The sequence below is a fragment of the Nelumbo nucifera genome, chromosome 1 (genome assembly GCF_055504915.1).
Source record: "Nelumbo nucifera cultivar China Antique chromosome 1, China Antique-T2T, whole genome shotgun sequence".
NCBI lineage: Eukaryota > Viridiplantae > Streptophyta > Magnoliopsida > Proteales > Nelumbonaceae > Nelumbo > Nelumbo nucifera.
In genome coordinates, this window is record NC_142649.1 from 67,512,019 (window position 1) to 67,532,396 (window position 20,378).

The following is a 20,378-nucleotide window of genomic DNA, read 5'->3' on the forward strand; positions in this document are numbered from 1 at the left end:
AACCCTAAGCACGGCACGATTTATATAGTGTGACTATGTGGGGTTCTTGCATTTTAAGTAACCTGACTACAGCTGTTTAACCATGGTTCAGCTGGGTGGGGTTGGGGTGCTGGTTATTGCTTTTGGCTGTCCACTACACTGGGCTGTCCACTGGAGGAACGGAATCTGTTCCTCACACATGGGCGCCTCACAGACATAATTACCGTACATTGATAATAAGGAAAAAGTATGAATACATACAATGCAGAATTCTGAATTTCAGCCACCCCCTACAACTAGCCTTCTTCCCCCCTATAAATCACATCCTGCCCATGAATTTGTCATCAATTCACGGTATGCATTCCTCCTGTACTTTGTGACCAGTAAACTCTGAACTGGACTGATCGGTACTTCTTCCAAATATTTTTTGTCAATAATAATTTATAAGTACGAGAGATATTCCCAATGCATGTACACCTACATCTACTCTACTGAGATGTAGATAAGATGTACGATTTATATAATGTGATTTAGTGCTCGTATTTGGGGTTATTTTCATTCCAAAAAGTATTTAACTCCCAAAAATGGCAAACTTAATATCTATCATTACCAATTCATCATTTATTTGGATCATGTAATGATATGTATGATTTAAATTTTTTAAAATACTAAAACTACTTTTTTTTTAATATTTTTATGACTATTTTATCTTGATTGCCTTTATCAGCAAGAGGGCATAGTAAGAGTTACTTGTCTTCTCCCCTCTTTGTTATGGATTGAATAATTGAAAAAAGGATTACAACGATAATAGTCTAAATCCCTTGGATGTCTTCTCTAACATGTTTTTTCGTGTAGTTTCTCCAACAGGAAGCACCAGTTCTTCAACATAAGGTGAATAGTGATGCCCAATTGCAATGAAAAGGGAGTTAAACATGACAATTTTGTGCATCTATTCAAAACTCAGGGTATTTGTGTTCTTTCACATGCCATATATAATCGGCATCTGTTAACAATTTTGGACTAAATTGACAATTTTCAAAAGATCCAGTATTACAGTGGTATGTTTTGAAGTCTAGGTACTAAAGTAAAACTAATCCAAAGTAAGATACTATTATGCAATTTTTGCCCAAAAAAAAAATTCTCTTGCAGGACAAGTTAGTCCATCCAGTCCAGCTATGTATGGAGTAATCTGTCATGCAGAAGAACCCTGTTGAAAGTGGACAGCCAAAAAAAAAAATTGTAACATTCAATCCTCAGAAGGTCAGTTGTTCCAAGAACAAAAAAATTGAAACACACTTGCTTATTTCTGTGTGTTTTCTGGGTAAAGAAATACTAGTTGCTTCTGGGTAAAGCACAATGTTTCGTGAATGACCACCCTTCATACAACGTACAATAATATAACTCATAAATATGCAAAAAAGGAAACCAGAATTGAAGATAAAAGCAGTCCTCCAAGTTTCATAAAAATAGTTCCATCCATAAAAAAAAAAGCATCAAATTTCAGTGTTTCACACGCAGAATATCAAATCAAGTGGCGAATTTGGATGTGCTGCCACCCTTAAATCAATGTATCCCCTCATCTTTATACTAAAAGCAAGATGGGCCAATCTTGGATTTTAAATCTGTCCAAATGTTCTAATTCCTAGAAACAACAACAGGAAAAAGAAAATTGGCCAATAGTCATAAAGTGTTCTGCTGCTATGAATCTATGATTTTCATATCGTCCAACCAGAGACACTTGAACAAGGAAATCTCTTTGGGGTTGGGTTGTACCCTGTTTGCCAAATGCCTGATATCCCATAACCTGTAAAACTTTGATCATAAAATTCACACAGCTCTGCTGAACAAACAAATAGACCCAGTAGCTCTGTTGGATGAAGTTCTGGGTCCTAACTATGTGCTTGTTTTAATCTCACATGCAATCTCCGACCAGGTTTCCTTCAGCTGTATACATTTGGGTTTTCTCTACTTCGGATGAGAGGTACACCATCTTCCCTCCAAATTATCCGCTCTTCACATAATGCTGCAGTGGCTTCCACGTACAATTGATGCTCCTAAATAGAAAATTCAAGTGTTCAAAGGAAGAAAAAACCAAGCAGAGAAAGAAATTAATGGTGTCACTCTAGAAAAATTTAATACTTCCACCAATCAACAATCAAATGAGTGGACCAGGCCATCTAATAACAAAACCAATCCTAATCACCCTCATTACCTCATGAAGGACCCTTGCAGCCAGCACCTCTGCCGTATCATTTGCCAGAACAGGTACTGCCTTTTGAGCAAGAATACGACCAGTATCATAATGTTCATCAACAAAATGGATTGTGGGACCTGAATATCTGGCCATGGAAGAAGATAAAACATGACAAACCCATTTGTAGATGCAAAAGGACTAAAGTAACAAATTGTTATTGTAGAGAACACTGATGTGGGCCCCACGGCTGTGGTCCCCACTGTGTTCGTACGACAGCACATGTAACCTTTGATTAGTTTGTTAGTGTTAGTTGGTAGTTATCTTAGACAGCTTGTTATCTCAGTTACTTATTTGTTTTATTTGTCATGTAAGCATTAAGGGCAATTCTGTCCTTTCCTACATTTAGTGAACATAAACTATAAATAGAGAGAGTGGCGGCGGCAGATTCATTCGATCTGTCCCTCCTTTCAAAACCCTTGTGTACTTCTGCTTCTTCTCCTTTCTTCTTCCTCTTTCTTCTACTTTTCTCAATCTGAAATTTGTTGGAATTCAAGACTGACTGTAGTCTTGATTGACTACTTGGTATCAGAGCCTATCTAGGGTTTCTCATGTGAGTCTAGTCCAACCGACCACACGAGAACTGTCTAGGGCTGGAAGCTTACAAAGGACTGTTCGTTGGCTGATTCTTGGAGGTTACCAGAAAAGTTTAGCAGCTGTTTGAAGACTTGTCGAGGCTTGCAGAGTGTTTTTGGTAATTAGGAAGAATCAGAGAAGGTTAGGGTTCAGGCCACAATTGAAGGTAGTGATCAGAGTTCTCTGGGTAAGTCTTTATTTTTCCCTTGAGATTGCTGTCAGTCAAGATAGGTTGGACCTATCTAGGAGGAGCGGCCGAACTCTCCTATTTTCTCTCAGAGGTGATCAGTTTTTTTTAGGGTTTGTCATTAACCCTACGGCTAGACTTGACTATGAATTCTTTTGGAAAGTGCGACTGATCACTGTTTATGTTCTCACAAAGATCTTCCTAGCCCTACGATTAAAACCCTAATTCTGCTTCAGCACTACAGATTGCTTTCTAAGTGGGTTTCAGACCTGTTTTTGGCTTCCGAGCCTGTTTTGGGGGTGAGAACTGTTATCGGACTGCATATATTCTGGTTGCCGATTGGTTTCAAATCAGATCTGAACTGATTTCATACAGATATCTGATTGTGATCGATTGTTTAACTGTTGTTTTCGATTGTAGTAACCCTGATAGTTCTTAACTACTGATTCTTGACCAAGAATGGAGTTCAAAAATCAGGGAAAAGGTGTTTTGGGGAACAACAGTTCTGGTAGTATGTCTGAGACTGCGTTTCAGATTACAACTGTGAGTTTGACGGATCCAATTACTTGAAATTGGCCCAATCAGCCATGATGGCTATTGGGGGAAGGGGAAAACTTAGCTACCTATTGGGAGATGTGAAAGAACCTTCCAAGAAGGACCCAATGTATACCAAGTGGGTTCAGGAGAACTACTTGGTTATGACATGGCTATGCAACTCTATGTAGCCACATATCAGTCGAAATTACTTGCGGGCAAAGACAGCCAAGGAGATATGGGATGTCATGAAAGAGACCTACTCTCAACCTCTTAATGTTGCTAGAGCCTATGAAATGAATTGTGAAGTGAATAATCTTAAACAAAGAGAGAAACCAGTCTCTGTTTATTTCTCTACCTTGAAATCCCTGTGGCATGAAATTGACCATCTGGAGACTCTTGAGTGGGAAAGTCCAAAAGATGCACAAACCCATAAAAAACAAGTTGAGACCAATAGGGTGTTTGAATTTCTGGCTGGCCTGAATTCAGATTATGACATTGTGAGACAGTAGATACTAACAAGAGACAGTGTGACCCTCTCTCAAGCATACTCCCTAGTGCATAGTGAAGAGACCAGGAGGAAGGTTATGATGCAACATCAGCCCTTTCCCCCAGCCCTGGCAGAAGTTAAACCTAAGTTTGGGGGTGATACAGAAAGGGACATGAAGAAGGAAGATAAACGGGATCTGCTATGTAAACATTGCAAGAAACCCAAGCATATGAAAGATACATGTTGGAAGCTCCACCCTCATTTAGTCCCAACAAAACTGAAGAATAAAAGAGGTAATGCTCATATGGTTGTGAATAATGATTCTGCATCATTGTCAGGCACAAAAGGCACGCCCCTAGATACCTTAGCTGTTGTTCGGGCTTCCCTAATACAGTTGGAAAAGGAGGTTGGGAATTCAGCTTAGTCATCTCAGTCACCATCAGCCCCTACCACATCTGCATTTGCTCATTCAGGTACTCGGGCCTCAGCCTATCATGCTTCAGCTCCAGGTAACACTGAACACTATTGGGTAATAGACTCAGGTGCATCTGACCATATGACTATCTTGCCATCATTGTTCACTACTTATCACTTATCTTCTTGTAGAGATAAAGTATCCATTGCTGATGACTCTCTTGTTCCCATTTCTGGCAAGGGTGACATCAAGTTATCTGATACTATTTCTTTATCCTCAGTCTTGCATGTTCCTAAACTTGATACTAATTTGCTTTCAGTCGGTAGTATTACCAAACATCAGAATTGTTCAGTAACCTTTTTCCCTGACCGATGTGTTTTTTAGGACTTGGAGACGAGGAAGGTGATTGGGACTGGCCGTGAGACGAATGGGATCTATCTGCTTGGAGAAAGTTCTCATTGGAAAGAGCCAGTGGATAAGAAATCTTTTGTTTCTCAGTTTGTGAGTTTGGTTATGCTTTGGCATAATCGATTAGGTCATTTATCTTTTCGGTCTTTGAAGAGTTTGTTTCCTACTTTATTTGAATCTGTTGAGATGTCAAATTTGAGATGTGAGAGTTGTGAGCTTGCCAAACATTGTAGAACATCTTATTCTTTGAGTAATAAAAGAAGTAATAATTCTTTTGATATTGTGCATACCGATGTTTGGGGGCCATATCACATCCCTTCTATGGGTGGGTATAGATATTTTCTGTTGTTTGTTGATGACCATACCCGTTGTTCTTGGGTCTACCTTATGCGTTCTCGAGATGAGGTTCCCGCTCTGGCCCAAAACTTTCATCAGATGATTTTAACCCAGTTTGGGGTCAAAATCAAAGTCCTTAGATCTGATAATGCAAAAGAATACTTTGCTAAGCCACTGGCCTCTTATTTACTTGATCATGGGGTTATTCACCAGAGCACTTGTCCTCATACACCACAAGAGAATGGGGTTGCCGAGAGGAAGAATAGGCACATTTTGGAGGTGGCTAGAAGCATCATGTTTACCTCCAATGTGCCTATCCGTTTCTGGGGTGATGTTATCCTCACGGCAGTGTATCTCATTAATCGGGTTCCTTCCCAGGTTCTTGATATAAAGCCTCCGTTTACCCTTCTATACCCAGATGAGGAGTTGTTTACTGTTCCTCTTAAAACCTTTGGTTGTACCTGTTTTGCTTAGCTTCTTGGACCTCATCATTCCAAATTTGACCCTAAGGCCTCCAAATGCATTTTTCTCGGTTATGCACAAACTCAAAAGGGTTATCGCTGCTATGGTCCTGTTTCATGGAGGAGATTTGTCTCGATGGATGTCACATTCTTTGAGGAGGCACCCTATTATCCTAGGGCTTCTCCTCAGGGGGAGAGTAGTGAGAATTTGGGTCTTTTTCCTCAGGGGGAGCGCAATGAGAGTGGGGTTAACTCATCTGAGGTTGTTCCTTTACCCATTCCATTGAGTGATGAAGGCTGTAATGGTGAGGGTTGTCAGAGGAATCAGGAGTTGAAAGTCTATCACAGGCGATGCAGGCAGGTTGATCTCGGTCATCGACAGTCCAAACCAACTTCAGTTCCTTCTGCAGATCCAGATCCAGGTACTTCCCCTCCTTCAAATGACCTTGACCTCCCTATTGCGGTCCGTAAAGGGAAACGGTGTTGCACCACATCCACAACTCACTGCATTTCCCAGTTTCTATCCTATGATCGCATGTCTTCCTCTTACAGGTCCTATCTCACTTCCATTGCCGATATCCCTATCCCTAGAACAGTGCAAGAAGCCTTATCAGTTCCAAAGTGGAAAGATGCAATGAAAGTTGAGATGGATGCCCTTTTGAAAAATAATACTTGGGAACTAGTTGACCTACCCAGAGGAAAGAAACCGGTTGGATGTAGATGGGTATTTACTGTGAAACATAATGCTGATGGCTCCATTGAAAGGTACAAAGCCCGGTTGGTTGCAAAAGGGTTTACTCAGATTTATGGTATAGACTACTTGGAGACTTTTGCTCTAGTAGCAAAGATGACCACTATTCGAGTTCTATTAGTCCTTGCAGCAAGTTACTCTTGGCCCTTGTTCCAGATGGATGTTAAAAATGCTTTTCTGAATGGAGACTTACAGGAAGAGGTCTATATGCAGTTGCCCCCTGGATTCTATGATACAGATACAAGTAAGAAGGTTTGCCGACTGAATAAGGCATTGTATGGATTAAAGCAATCCCCTAGAGCTTGGTTTGATAGATTCAGACTAGCCCTTGGAAAATTCGACTATGTACAGGCCCAATCAGATCATACACTGTTCATTAAAAGAGTGAACTCTTCTTTGACCTTGCTTGCTGTATATGTGGATGATATTGTAGTGACAGGGAATAGTAATAGTGAGTTTGAGTCCCTCAGACAGGGAATAGTAATAACTGAGATAACAAGCTGTCTAAGATAACTACCAACTAACATTGACAAACTAATCAAAGGTTACATGTGCTATCATACAAACACAGTGGGGACCACAGCCGTGGAGCCCACATCAGTGTTCTCTACACTCCCCCTCAAGTTGGAAATAGATATTTGTCATTCCCAACTTGAATAGGTCTGCCTCTAACTTCTTCCTTGGAACGGCCTTGGTGAGAAGATCTACGAGCTGCATGTTGGAGGTAATATACGGGAGACACACTTCTTGTGATGAAACCCTTTCTCTGACAAAGTGTCGATCAACTTCGATATGTTTAGTTCTGTCATGCTGCACCAGATTGTAAACTATATTAATAGCCGCCTAATTATCACAATACAACATCAAGGGCTTCTCATAATCAATACCCAACTCAAGTAGTGACTTCAACCATAGGATTTCAACCACTCCGTTAGCCATTGACCTGTATTCAGCTTCGGCACTAGAGCGGGAAACAACACTTTGTTTCTTACTCCTCCAAGAGACGAGGTTACCTCCTACAAGGGCACAATATCCAGAGGTAGACCTCCTGTCATCAGCACTCCCAGCCCAATCAGCATCTGTATAGACCTCCACCTTCATGTGATTATTATTCTTGAACAGTGTACCTCTACCTGGGCATCTCTTCAAGTATGCTAATATTCTCTCAGCTGCAAGAAGATATGTAGTTCTAGGGGAATGCGTGTTCTCTTCATACAGAGAACACAAAAACTACATCAAAAAGTGCATGACTGTTAAAAAACGCAAATTACAGTTGCACCCAGTACAATGCTTCCCTATTAACAAATGCATTAGCTGATCTCCCAACCCACTGTACTATTACAGACATATTCCTTGCCAGCCATTTGAATTTCTTTATCTCATTCTTGTAGTCCCACATGACATCCTCCGGATTCTTTAACCAGTTCACCACTGTCTTAGAGTCCCCATTAACCAGAAGTTGCTCCACACCCATTTCTTTTGCAAGAATTATTCCTTGTATTGCAGTTAACAGCTCTGCATAAATAAAGTTCCCAACACCTAAAGGGCCAGAGTATATTAAGACAGCCTTTCCAGCCTCATTCCTCAGTACACCTCCCAATCCAGAGGGATTCGGGTTGCCCTGGCTACTCCTGTCAAAATTCAGCTTCAAAGAACCGTGAGGGGGGACCCGACTTGTCATTACCTTTACCTTGGAGGAGGAACAACTTGCTACTGATAACCAAACCCTCCAACAGTCAGTAAAGGAGAAATGATCAAACAAATCCAGAGCAGTGTTTTAAAAGGCGTGGGAAGCGTAGAGGCGCTCCCAAAATGCCCTGAGGCGTATGCCAGAGGCACTGACGCCTCTGAGGCGTACGCCTCAGATGCAAGAGCTGTTATGCATCTTTATTCTTCTTAATATAAAAGATTTTTATTAAAAATAAAGAAAAAATGAGATCCCCCCTTCCTTTTCATCCTCCTCATAACCCCCCTCCTCTTAAGGAGGCTTACACTTCCTTGTGTTCGGGAGGCTTACACCTCTTGTGTTCTGAATTACGCCTCACGTCACGTCTCCGCACTTTAAAACACTGATCCAGAGTCCTTAACCAATGTATTGCCCTATACATAATGCAGTCTTTCAAGGCCTGACTGCTCCTCCCCTTTTCCTAAAAGATCCTAGCATTCCTTTCTTCCCAAACTGTCCATAACAAGGCAGCTCGTGCACATGTCCACATTTTCCTTCCTCTTTTATGGGGCCAATAGAACACAGAAGGGTTAAAGATTGTACTTACTTCTGTTGGCATATCCTATATAAAGCCAAACCTAGAGCTCTGCAGTGACACTACAAGATAAAAATAAGTGATAATAGTCATCACCATGAGATCTACAAAGAGTGCACCGGTTTGGAGAAATACATAAGAAGGGTCTTCAATTTTGTAAGTTACCCATCGTGCTTACTTTGCCATGCCACGCTTCCCAACACAAAGCCATAAACCTTGGAGAGAACCAGCCTACACCAAACTTCTTTGGAAGGGAAACTTTGTTGAGAGGAGGTTTGGCACAGGAATTTAAAAAAAGGAACCACAACAAAAAGACTCATCAGGGTGAATGGCCTAAATCCTCTTATCAGGTTTCAAAGGATCCAACCAAACCTTATCAAGGAAACCAAGAAGAGCAGACAGACAATCAACTTCATCCTCCCTTAACCCTCTATGAGAACCAAAATCCCAAGACAAAGACAACAAATTTAAAATTGAAGGAAATAATTTTGAAACCACATCTTTTTTATACAAAAAAAGAGTACAAGGACGGAAAAAGGTCTTTTAGGGGAAGATCTCCAACCCAAATGTCCTCCCAAAACTGAATAGAATTACCAGAACAAGCATCATACCTGATACAATTGAGAAACTACGGAAGAATTTTGTGAATTGCTTTCCATGGTGTTGCTAGGTTAACCCTCCTTGAAGCACCAACATCCCATCCACTCTCTAACCATCCATGAATACTCTTCACCACTTCAGCCTATCTCGTTCTACAGGCCACCTCCACAACTACTTCCCTAACAAAGCTGAATTCCTTTTAAGCACATTCTCAAGCCCTAATCCTCCTTCCTCTTTGCTTCTACCCACAACCTCCCAACTGATTAAGTGGTATTTTTTACCTTCTCCTAGTTCCCAAAGAAAACCTCTCATCAATTTTTCCAGTTTCTTCGCTTTCCTAGATAGTATCCTAATCTGTCAACTGTTACTATTTCCCCCTAATTCTTACTTCCAAACCAGTTTTTGCTCTAGTGACTGAACATAATCCAACTTCAATTAAAACTATTTTTTAAGAGTTAACTCGTAGCTTTACTGATTAGAGAGTAGAATATATTATACACAACTGCCTTGCAGTCCCAATTTGGGATGGCTACTGCCACCAAACCCAAATTTCTGGATTACATTTCAGTTTCCAACCCTCCTCAAAATATGCAACTTCTATTTACCAGATAACATCAGCCAATGTGTTTGCTGACCTGTGTACCCAGGCATAATCAACTATAGTCCCTGTTGTTAGCATCCCGATCTCCTTGAAAATGTTTCTGTAGTGTCAGGAGGTTGTACTATTGTCTTTGAGCCTGCTGACTTTTAATTTTTGAATCTCCTACCACCAATGAGAAGCCAGCAATCAATAATTTTTCTAGATGCAGTCCTTGAACCACTGTCATTAATTCAGCCCTAACCAAATTTCCAATAGTTTTCAAGGCGCCAAGGCGACCATGGGGCACCCAGGCGCCTAGGCGGGCGCCTAGCCCTCGCCTAAGCGATGGAATTTAAAACTAAGGTTGCCAATGGATTTCTACCCTTTTGAACTAGTTTTTTTTGGATTTATGTATTCTGCACTTACTTTTGTGCTTGGAACTTGAAAGAGCTGAAGGGAGCAGAGCCCCTAATTTAGATCTACAATACATAGGGAACAAATACTAAAATAAAAGAAGAAAATGAAAAAGAAAAGTTGGGGGCGGAGCACCTGTTCTAGACTCAGAAAATCTGGTGATAAAATATTAAAATAAAAGAAGAAATATAAAGAAGAAAAGAAGGGACGAGCCCCTGTTTCAGAAACCAATGATGAGAAAAAAAAAAGCTGAAAAAATGGAAGAAATTAAGAACAAAAGAAGGGGGCGGAGCCCCTGTTCTAGACCCAGAAAAGGTGGTGAAAAAATATTAAAATAAAAGAAGAATATAAAGAATAAAAGAAGGGGCGGAGCCCCTGTTTCAGACACCAATAATGAGAAAAAAAAAGCTGAAAACATACAGGAAATTTAAGAACAAAAGAAGGGGGCGGAGCCCCTGTTTTAGTCCAATAAAATGATTCAAAAAACTTGGAGAAAAGATACAAAAAGGAAGAGGAGAAAATGGGGCGTAACCACTGTTTTACACCAGGAAACAAAGAACAAAACTAAGAAGAAGGAGGAGGAGGAGAAGGATTAACTCACCTTGACTTTAGAGGACTGTGTGGGAACAATGGAGGCTGCTGTTCTCTCATCTTCCTCAGTTCGATATTTCGATTCTATTGTCAATGTGAAACCCTCAAGGATTAACTTTGTTTTTACTTTCCTCAATACAAAAGCATGATAACATGCAATAGGTTCTATTGTAATAACTAAAACAACCAATAAAATATTATATATTTTTTATTTTTTATTTAATAAATATTTATATAAGCATGCACCTCACCACCTGTTTAACTGAAAGAGGACACAGACACCAATTGCCAATTATGGAAAATGTCATACATGGAGAGGTGCTTGAAGATCCTTACGGTTTTAGTGTATCTTCTCTCAAAATTAACAGTAAAGTAACTCCTATGCAGGATATTCATTGTTAGTGCAAGTTGCTTTTTAAATCATATTATATCAGTCACATGTGAGGCAAACTAAAGGTTGACCATAGGCATTGATAAACTACTACCTAAAAACTGAAAATTACATTAGAAAAACTGAAAACTACCCAATATAAATTTGCTTTTGAGTTAGTTTCTCCAAACCTACTGCCTGCCTACCAAATTAATGGGGTATCGTAATAGAACCCCAGATATCAACTCAAGATTATGTTAAAACTACATGTGGGGGAATATGGGACCTTGAGGAGAGTTGTTTAATTTGATTTAAATTCTAGCCTTGTTCATCCAAGCAGAAGCAACCCGTTGAAATATTCTGATTTTGATTGAAGGCTTGCTAGAAAGGTGGTAAGGTGGTCTGGAAGATTGTATCTGATGTGTTTAGATTCATTTCCCAAATTATTTTCTTTGTTTTTTTGTTTGAGAAACAAGAATCCATCCCAATGTAGCCGGTCAGTAATTATATTTTCATTCCTGTACCAGAACAATTGGTTCCAAATGTTTTGCCAAACATTGAAGTTGTTCAAGGATGAGTCATTATTAGAAGCACATGGATATGCATATTAATCATAACAAAGAATCATCATATGAGTATAGAAACTTAATGGCCTAAACATTGAAAATAAGTTCCATTTATAACACTTTTTTTGAACTTCAAAACAACCTTGAACTCATAAACAGTGAGCATAGTTGTCAAGACATCTAGATGATTCTAGGTCAATGGGGTGCCTAGTCACCTAGGCAATAAGAATTTTATAAAATAAATAACTAAATTCTGGCCAAGTTCCCTAGTTTCATATAACATCAGCATCATAGTTGTCTAGGTGATGCCTAGGCACCAGCCTAGGCAACAGCGCACTAATACCAGGTTGCCTTGCTTTATGAACAAGAAATTTTTTACATGGTGCTCTTGGATACTTTTATATTCTTAATGTTTTGACAACCAGTTCATACTAAGGTAGCATAACATGTAGAGTGATGCCTAGGTGATAAAGCACTCATAAGGGTTGCATCACTTAATCACCAAGATATCTTTTACACTGTTGTTGGATACTTTTATATCCTTAACTTTCTGAGATTATAATAATGAAATAGACATTATTAAACTAAGTTATTTGTTATGGTTGAATCAAGATGTATACTCCTTTGAACCTGAAAGATGAACATCGTGTGATCATATTGTGCAAAAATTCCAATAATTAGAGAGGTTGAAAATCAAAATTTTACTTGAAACCCTAATGCCGAAATCGCATTTGGAGTGAAAACACGATTTTCTTCCTTGGATCATTTGGGATTCTTGGACCATAAAAGATCAAATCTTCGGACCAAGAATAAGTGTAGAACCCGATTATGATGTCCACAAATGCAAAAATCGAAGTGGTGTTCACACCCAAACTTGGATCTTCCCAAAATACTGCAACTAACTGAAGATGGTGCAACTGTGTTTGCAGTCTTGGAATTCTTTTCTAGAATTTACAACGGCAAAGGTCTGACCTTTCACACGAGTTTGGGTCATATCTTTAACCCGGAATAAGTCTAGAACAATGCTAGGGAGGTTGACTAACAGGTCTGGTCAAATGAGGTTCAAAACCCTAGTCAAAGGTGTCTTACAAGATTAGATTGATTCTAGCAATGATGGGAAAAACTTGCATGGTTCAATCCCCTCTTATTGCTATCTATTTATAGACCATGGAGGGCTGCAAGAGCCCTCTCCTTGTCTATCTATGACTCCTAACATGTTTAGGATTAAGTTGGAGAGAGTCTTGATCTCCAAATCCAGCCCTTTAGATTGGAATCTAACTACCTAGTTAAACTAGCCAAATCCTAGTCATACTAGACTATCTAGTGAATAGTTTGACTTGGATTCTCATGTGAGACTTTTAATTATCCATTAGCACTTTAATAATTCTGAAAATAATTATCCAATTAGAATATTACAGCTTGTATGGCATGGGACCCACAACTTAATGGGAGAGCCAACATGTCACATGCTTTATGTAAGCTAGTGGGGCCAACCACTTAATTATTTAATTAATGTGTCGTGACATACAAACTGCCTTGAGCACTTACTGTGTCGTGACATAGCTTTTGATGATCCTATCAATGCACTCGACCTGACATAGCTTAGGTAGTAAGTGTTGTGAGTAGATATCAATTGAATCTAAGATCTGAGTACTGGACTACTGTGAAGAACATATTGAAATACCTTGAAAGGACAAAGGATTATTCCCTTGTCTTTGAAGGAAGTTCATTGCAATTGGTTGGGTATACTGATGTCGATTTATAGTCAGACCCAGATGACAAAAAGTCTTCATATGGATTTGCCTTTCTACTAGGGCCAGGAGCTGTTAGTTGGAATAGTAGTAAGCAAAGGTTGACAACGGATTCCACAACAGATGTTGAATACATTGCCGCAAGTAATATTTCTAAGGAAGATGTTTGGATGAAGAAATCCATCCAAGAGCTTGGTAGTGTCAACGGAGAATGTGGCGGACCCATTGACAAAGCCACTAACGCAAAAAGTGTTTGAGAAACACATGGGCAGCATTGGGCTACGACTTATACCATATTGGACTTGAGTGCAAGTGGGAGTTGTTAGACAGTGTGTATGCCCTCAGCTTCAACTGATGTATTGTACACACTTTTGTTATGAATAGAAAAAACATTTACTTCATGTGTCATTGGGCTGTTCTACTAAATCCCCTTAGTTCATATCAGTATTATGTATGAGGCTATATAGTTGTCATAATATGGACCTAAATCTTCACAACTAGTGGATACCCTTGGAGAAGTCTATCCTGACAAGGTTATCATTCTCATACCACCCATGGTAGTGGAGCAGTGGGCCTCAGTTACTCGGGTTGTGACCTAAGGTTTGAGGATGAGTGCTTACAAGAAACATTGAACTAGACCAAACCCAAAATGTTCCTAGACTTTTTGACAAGTGGAACAACTAGGTATTTCTTTTAATCCATAAACTTGATATTGATAGCAGGTTGATTATCAAACTTGTCTGTCTTTGATATGCCAACTAGCGAGATCCTTTTGGGGTCAAATACTTGGGTATGTTGGGATATTCAAGGATGGTATGTCAACTAATGATCAATGTGATAAGATTCACTATTATGTTAAGACATAGAGAATACTTTATACAACTTCCTCTTTGGAGTCCTAAACTTGTTGACAGTAGAATTATCTAACTCCTTAATGAAGGATCCAATGGTGTTGGAAGTTAGACAATATGTCATAAAGACAATAGGGGAAAAAGCCATTCCCTTAATGTAGTATCAGTGCCTTGAAAACTATGATCAACATGAAATATTAAATTGAAAGAACATTAAATTTCCTCTCAAAGCATGACAAATCATCATATCTAAAAGATAAAGTATTTTAAATATATTAATTTCAATATTTTCAAAAATAATGCTAACATAAAGTATTCCATAGGGCAATTTCATATCAATTAGCATCTAAAGAAGGTTATAATTTTATATAAATAAAAATTTTAAAAAGAAAAAGAACAAGGGTGTAGCTACTGTTTTATTTAATTTAAGAGAGAGAGAGAATTAAAAAACAAAAAAAAAGGAAAAGAAACCTCTTTATAATTATATTCTTTCTTTCTTTTTCTCTTCCTAGAACCCTTTGATCTTTTAAATTTCAATAGTAAAACTTTAAAACAAAGTATAAATGATATATATAGTACATAATAAAATGTATTAACATACATATAACTAAGATAATAGCAATACAAGTGATATTATAATAAAGCGTTCACCTTGTCATTTTTACAGCCTAGGTGGGTGCTTTATTGCTAGGCGAGTACTAGTCACCTGGATGGCACCTTGTTGCTACAAGTCAAGGCATGTAGGCAAGGCACCTAGCCTAGGTGATGCCTTGACAACTATGTCAATGAGAAAGCAAAATCAACTTAAATTAAATGATAAACAAAATAGTCATTCAAGCAGGCAGCCTAAGATTAACTACAGTATGTAAATTGTAAGAAATTATATTAAATAAAAACCTGAATTATCAGTGACAACAACAAGAGAACCCACTTAGTCTCTCATAAATCAATTGATTGTTTGGGCATCATGCCAAAACAGCTATTGGAAGAAGGCTTATTTGATACATGGTTGTTTATCCAACAGAGGTGGCTTTGCACTCTGATGGAACCCAAAAAAAAATTGTGATTTATGCTCTGTAGAGCAACCATGATTTCTTGGTATTGCCCCATCTCCAATATAAGTTGATGATTTGATTGATGCATGAGAAAACAGTTCAAATTCTGAATTTTCTGAAATTTTTACACCATAGGGGTATTTTAGTTGTTTTGCAAATTACCTGTAGGGTCCAGCCTTGGATTTGATTTGTTTTATAGTTATTGATTAACTAGTTTAGGAGTTACTGATTTTCTACTTTCTTATGAAAGGTGCAATTCTAGCAAGAGGATTGGCCGCCCATAGTATGTGCCCATGTGCAAATGGAAAAATATGGAAGAATTAATGAGTTGATTTATTTGAGTTAGTGTAGCTTATGCTAAGAATGGTAAGTGATTCCCACACCCCAAAATGATTCCTTTTCCTAGGCAACTTGTTGAGTGATTCTGGGTTAATCTGTTCTTTCTTTTTCCACCTTCTCTCTAATTTCACAAGCAGCTAGTATATCCAGCAACAGCTCACATATTCTTCATTAAAGGAGTTTATTCAACATCCCTAAAGGACTAAGATTGATTCAGGTGTGTTAACTCTTAGATTCCACCACCCTTGTACCACAATTTCTTATATAGAATCCAAGAAGTAGAAAATATAGAAAAGGCCAATAACTGACGGAAAGGATATTAGAACTTAACATACCTAGCTCCAGAAGCAATAACAGCTTTGTGGACCTTCATACCATAGTAGTCTTTGCCCCCAAAGGCTGGAAGAAGAGATGGATGGATGTTTAATATAGATCTGGGGTAGGCCTGAATCAACTCAGCTGGTATAAGTTTCAAGTATCCAGCTAAGAGAATAAAGTCAACCTCAAATTTCCTGTAAAAGACAATCAGCTGTCTGAAAAGGCTCGATTACCAGTAAATTCTCTAAAGGAAAAAAAGAAAAAAAAAAAAAAAAACATAATGTAAGTTTCAAGAATCCAGCTAAGAGGATAAAGTCAACCTCAAATTTCCTGTAAAAGACAACCATCTGAAAAGGCCTGATTATCAGTAAGTTATTCTCTAAGGGGAAAAAGAACATAATATCTGAAATCCACTCCATATAAATTATTAATGGTTTAGATTTGGCACCACTATAGGTGGTCTAAAATAATGTAATAACTAAAAGGTTATTTTGTACTTCAGGCTCTCAAATTGAGGTTAGACACAAAATCATGACAAGTGGCATTTGACATTTGCATTTCCCATGCAACATCCCTTCCAATTCACATGATTACAGCAAATGGAAACAAATATTGCATAGCCAATGCTAGAACAACATCCTACAATAAAAAAGGAATGTGGTGGGAAACTTTGTTGATGATAAGGAGAGAAATCATGATTCATGACCTTTTAGTTTACATTTATCCTAGTCTTTACTCAGAAAACTTGCAGGTTATAACCAAAGTTAAGGGAAAAAAAAAGCTAGTCTCAGTGACCAGAGATTGGAAAGATTTTTCCAGCAAGGAGAAAAAAACTTTTGTATTAGGGAGCATAGCAGTCAAGAAATCCCTCAGCCCAGATCTCCTTTCTCAATGGGATTCATTAGAGATGTTTTTTTTCTTGGCTTGTTATTAGGCCTATTCATAGTCTCATGGATGTAGGAAAACTTCTTTAATTGCACTAAGTCCACCAGATTGAAACAATTATCTAAAGAATTTTATAGCTATAGGCTCTCTGGGAAGCATATATAGAATCTTAGTTTAAGCACTCACTTCTATATTCAAAATACATTGAAATAAATTATGTCCATATTGCAGAGTGTGATTTTCCATGGAAATGGTACATTTATGGTGTCTGAAATTCTGAAACAAAGAATAGACTTGAGACTTGAGTGTTAGAAGGGGGATCCCAATTGTCCAATGTAAAGTTGATCTTAAAAAAACCCTCATTGTGTTGGAACTTGGAAGTGATGGATTACATTCTCAGAAGAAGAGATATAGATGTTAGAAAAAGCACTAACCAGACTGAATGTTAAAGAAGAGTCGGGATGGTACTCGTGTAAGAAGCTGTAATGTGAATCTAGCTCCTTTCCAGCTTCATATGCCACACTAGAGAGGATTCGATAAAGATTAACAGATGATAATATTTGAAATTGGAAGTGAAAAGGAAGCACTAAATAGAAAATCGCCTACTCCTTCCTTACTTGGATGAGTCTATTATGAAGTAATCAGGTTTTAACAATGAAAATCAAATGATATAATGTAGGTCATAGTTATCAAGGCGATGCCTAGGCGATAAGGCGCCCTTGGAGGCTCGCCTTGCCTAATCACCAAGCAGTTCTCTATAACATGTTATAAAAACTTTTATATTCTTAACTTTTTGAGGTTATAATTATAAAATAGACATTTTTAAACTAAAATATTCATTATGTGTGTTTATATACTAATTTCTTGTTATATTTTCTTATTTGTTAGGGTTTAATCAACACAAACATTGCTAAATGCTGTATTGAACCCTCAAAGACTTCAAAACCTGAACCAATAAGTAAGGAAGAACAAAAAATGTTGCCCAATCAACATATTTTCTTCTTTTTCTTTACTAATTTTGCGTGTTTATATACTAATTTCTTCTTCTTCTTCTTCCATCTTTTCTTTTCTTCTTTTCCTATAACAAAAATAGGGGTTCAGCCCCTATATTTTTTAAATTTCTTTTCTTTCTTCTTTTTCTTCTCATGAATATGTTGATTTTTTATAATTTAACATGAAGTTTATACTTTTCTTATGAAAATTATGGATATTTATTAAGGAAATATAATTATGGAACCTAGGGAACTACCCTAGGATACATGTTTTTACTCTATCGCCTAGCCTCACCTTGGCGCCTTGAAAACTATGATGTAGATCAAGAATCTTTTCTTCCGTGATGTGGTCAGATCTCAGCACACCCCCATGCCATACAGGCACACCCTATAAAATTAAGCACCCCAATGTGTAGCTAGTTTTATTTTGAAATCCCCCATCTTGTTTGAAATCATATTCTCTTCAGTGTACTCTCTGACTGTGTAAAATGCATTGGTTCCTTCGATGGAAACTCTGAGGTACCAGTTCTTCCTACATATCATATTTACCACTTGAGATGCTATAATACAAGTTCCACATGAAGACACGTGAATAACATCTATCTGTAGCTTTTGGAAGAAAGCCTCACCTCAGAGCACTTACAAGATCAGTTGGAGATAGTCCTTCAGTCTCTTTGGTTTTGGGGAACAAAATAACAGGGATTCCACTAGCTCTTGCATACTCAGCTCCTCCACAACCTGCAATGGAAATAGAAGGTAAAGAAAAGAAACAAAAATAACAATGATAAAAATTTAAATAACAGCAATTTCACATTTCTCTGTCTTTCTTTTCAGTTTCTTATATAACAATCATACAATAGATATTCGCTAAAAACAGAGAAGGTACATCGAATGAAGAGAAGGAAAACCTACAAAAACAAACACGAAGCAAGAATGAAAAGGTCAATAAGCTGCAGACCTAAACTACCTGTCACCTGGACCATTTAGCCATGGATAGCTTCAGCCTCCTAATGAATTAAAATTTCTCTAAATAAGATGGCATATAGCAAATTGACAGTGGAAACAGCAACATTTCTTTATTTGGCCGTATTCCTAATTCCAGAAAATGGAGCCCTAATATCAATCTAACTCAAGCATGTGATTATGATCCTGATTAAAACTGCAGAAGGCTTGGATGTTTCCATACTAAGTTACTAACCCTCTAGATTTTTTTGTCAGGATACCCTAGTTATTATTATTATTTTTTTTTCACGAGTGACTTTAGTTCTCCTTAATCAAGTGAAAACCATAAACAAGCAAGCAAGAACCGAGAAGCAGGGTGGTGGGTAAAATGTAACCTTACAAGGTGAAAATGCCAGAAGTCATGCACAGGTTCCTAATGATTAGTACTGAAAACTCAACCAGATGAGAACCAGAAATAATCCTCAAATGAAATAAAACATGCTCAAAACTCTACAAAGCTGAATAACACAAGACTCATGAAAAAGAAAACAAAACTAAAGAAAGTAGTCACTAAGCTCTTGTTAGTACTGAGAGATGATAAGAAAATAAAATCACTCGATTCTGTGTCATAAACAAAGATGCAGGTTAGCCTATGAAGGAAAACCAGGAAAAGAAAACAAACAAGAGGGAATATTTATACTTCATCCATGCTGACTAGTCTTTCCCTATAAATAAGAAAACAAGAATGAAGAAAGACGCAATCGAAAAGAAGAAAAAAAAAATCGGCATTCCAACTAATTAAAAGCAGTTGTTCGGTGAAAAAAAAAAGACATACCGGATTTATTGGTGACCAAAACAACAATGTCGCCCTTGACCCTTCCCTCAACAGTGGCCTCATGGATCGACCGAAAGTTTGACCCTCCACCGGAGACAAAAACTGCTAGCTTTTTATGTCGAACCCCATTTCCCGAATCTTTCACAACCGCGTTAAGGTCCTCTGCTTTTTCAACACTATTTGTACACTGTAATCTTCTCTTAATCTCTACCCTTTGTGAAACAAGCTTTGTATGATAATGGGTTTTAAAAGAAACCCGATTATGGGACTGAATGAAGGAAGAAGACGAAGATACTATTCTTGCTGTTGATAATTTTCTGGTCTTTTGAAGTATCAAGTTTGTAGAGTTTGAACAAAATTCAGAGAGCAAGCTACGGGCTTCCATTAAAAATACTGAACAGAAGAAGGGAAGAATGGCTATACAGATTATTATTGATTTACTTCAATTTTCCTCCAGTTTGGTTCAGCTCCTACTAGAAAGGTGAGATTTTGCAGGGAAACAACGGAGCGAACTGAGAACAAAAAAAAAACCAAGGGTATATAGATTGTTCCAGTACGATCGTGATTATGATAATAAGTTTTTGTCAATCTGGACCGTTTAATCACTGGGTCCCATTAGGATCTTTGTAATTATGGGCGT

At 38.0% G+C, this 20,378-nt stretch overlaps 1 protein-coding gene across 4 annotated transcripts; it reads right to left on the reverse strand.

Annotated features, from left to right (window-relative positions):
• Window positions 1-1,391: 1,391 nt before the first annotated feature.
• Window positions 1,392-20,267, reverse strand: LOC104594138 (Formyl transferase). Of its 4 annotated transcripts, none has more exons than XM_088901828.1 (6): window positions 19,739-20,266; window positions 18,591-18,699; window positions 17,438-17,491; window positions 16,102-16,278; window positions 2,192-2,318; window positions 1,392-2,033 (listed from the first exon to the last, which is right to left on the reverse strand). In XM_088901828.1, the coding sequence occupies exons 1-6, from the start codon at window positions 20,121-20,123 to the stop codon at window positions 1,920-1,922; spliced, it is 966 nt and encodes a 321-aa protein (XP_088757954.1). In that variant the 5' UTR covers window positions 20,124-20,266; the 3' UTR covers window positions 1,392-1,919. The 4 variants fall into 4 exon arrangements, 3 of the variants coding, with proteins under 3 accessions (XP_088757954.1, XP_088757962.1, XP_010252606.1); XR_016084371.1 differs by lacking the exon at window positions 1,392-2,033 and adding an exon at window positions 10,845-10,918 and having other exon boundaries at window positions 19,739-20,267; XM_088901836.1 differs by lacking the exon at window positions 2,192-2,318 and having other exon boundaries at window positions 19,739-20,267.
• Between the last annotated feature and the right edge of the window lie 111 nt (window positions 20,268-20,378).

Bases quoted from the DNA above. Each gene is read 5' to 3' on its own strand.
- LOC104594138 (XM_088901828.1), bottom strand. From the start codon at position 20,123: ATGGAAGCCCGTAGCTTGCTCTCTGAATTTTGTTCAAACTCTACAAAC. The intron at 17,492-18,590 runs GTGAGGCTTTCT...AATCCTCTCTAG, and splicing joins GATCTTGTAAGTGCTCTGAG to TGTGGCATATGAAGCTGGAA. The intron at 2,319-16,101 runs GTATGTTAAGTT...TTCCATGGCCAG, and splicing joins GTTATTGCTTCTGGAGCTAG to ATATTCAGGTCCCACAATCC.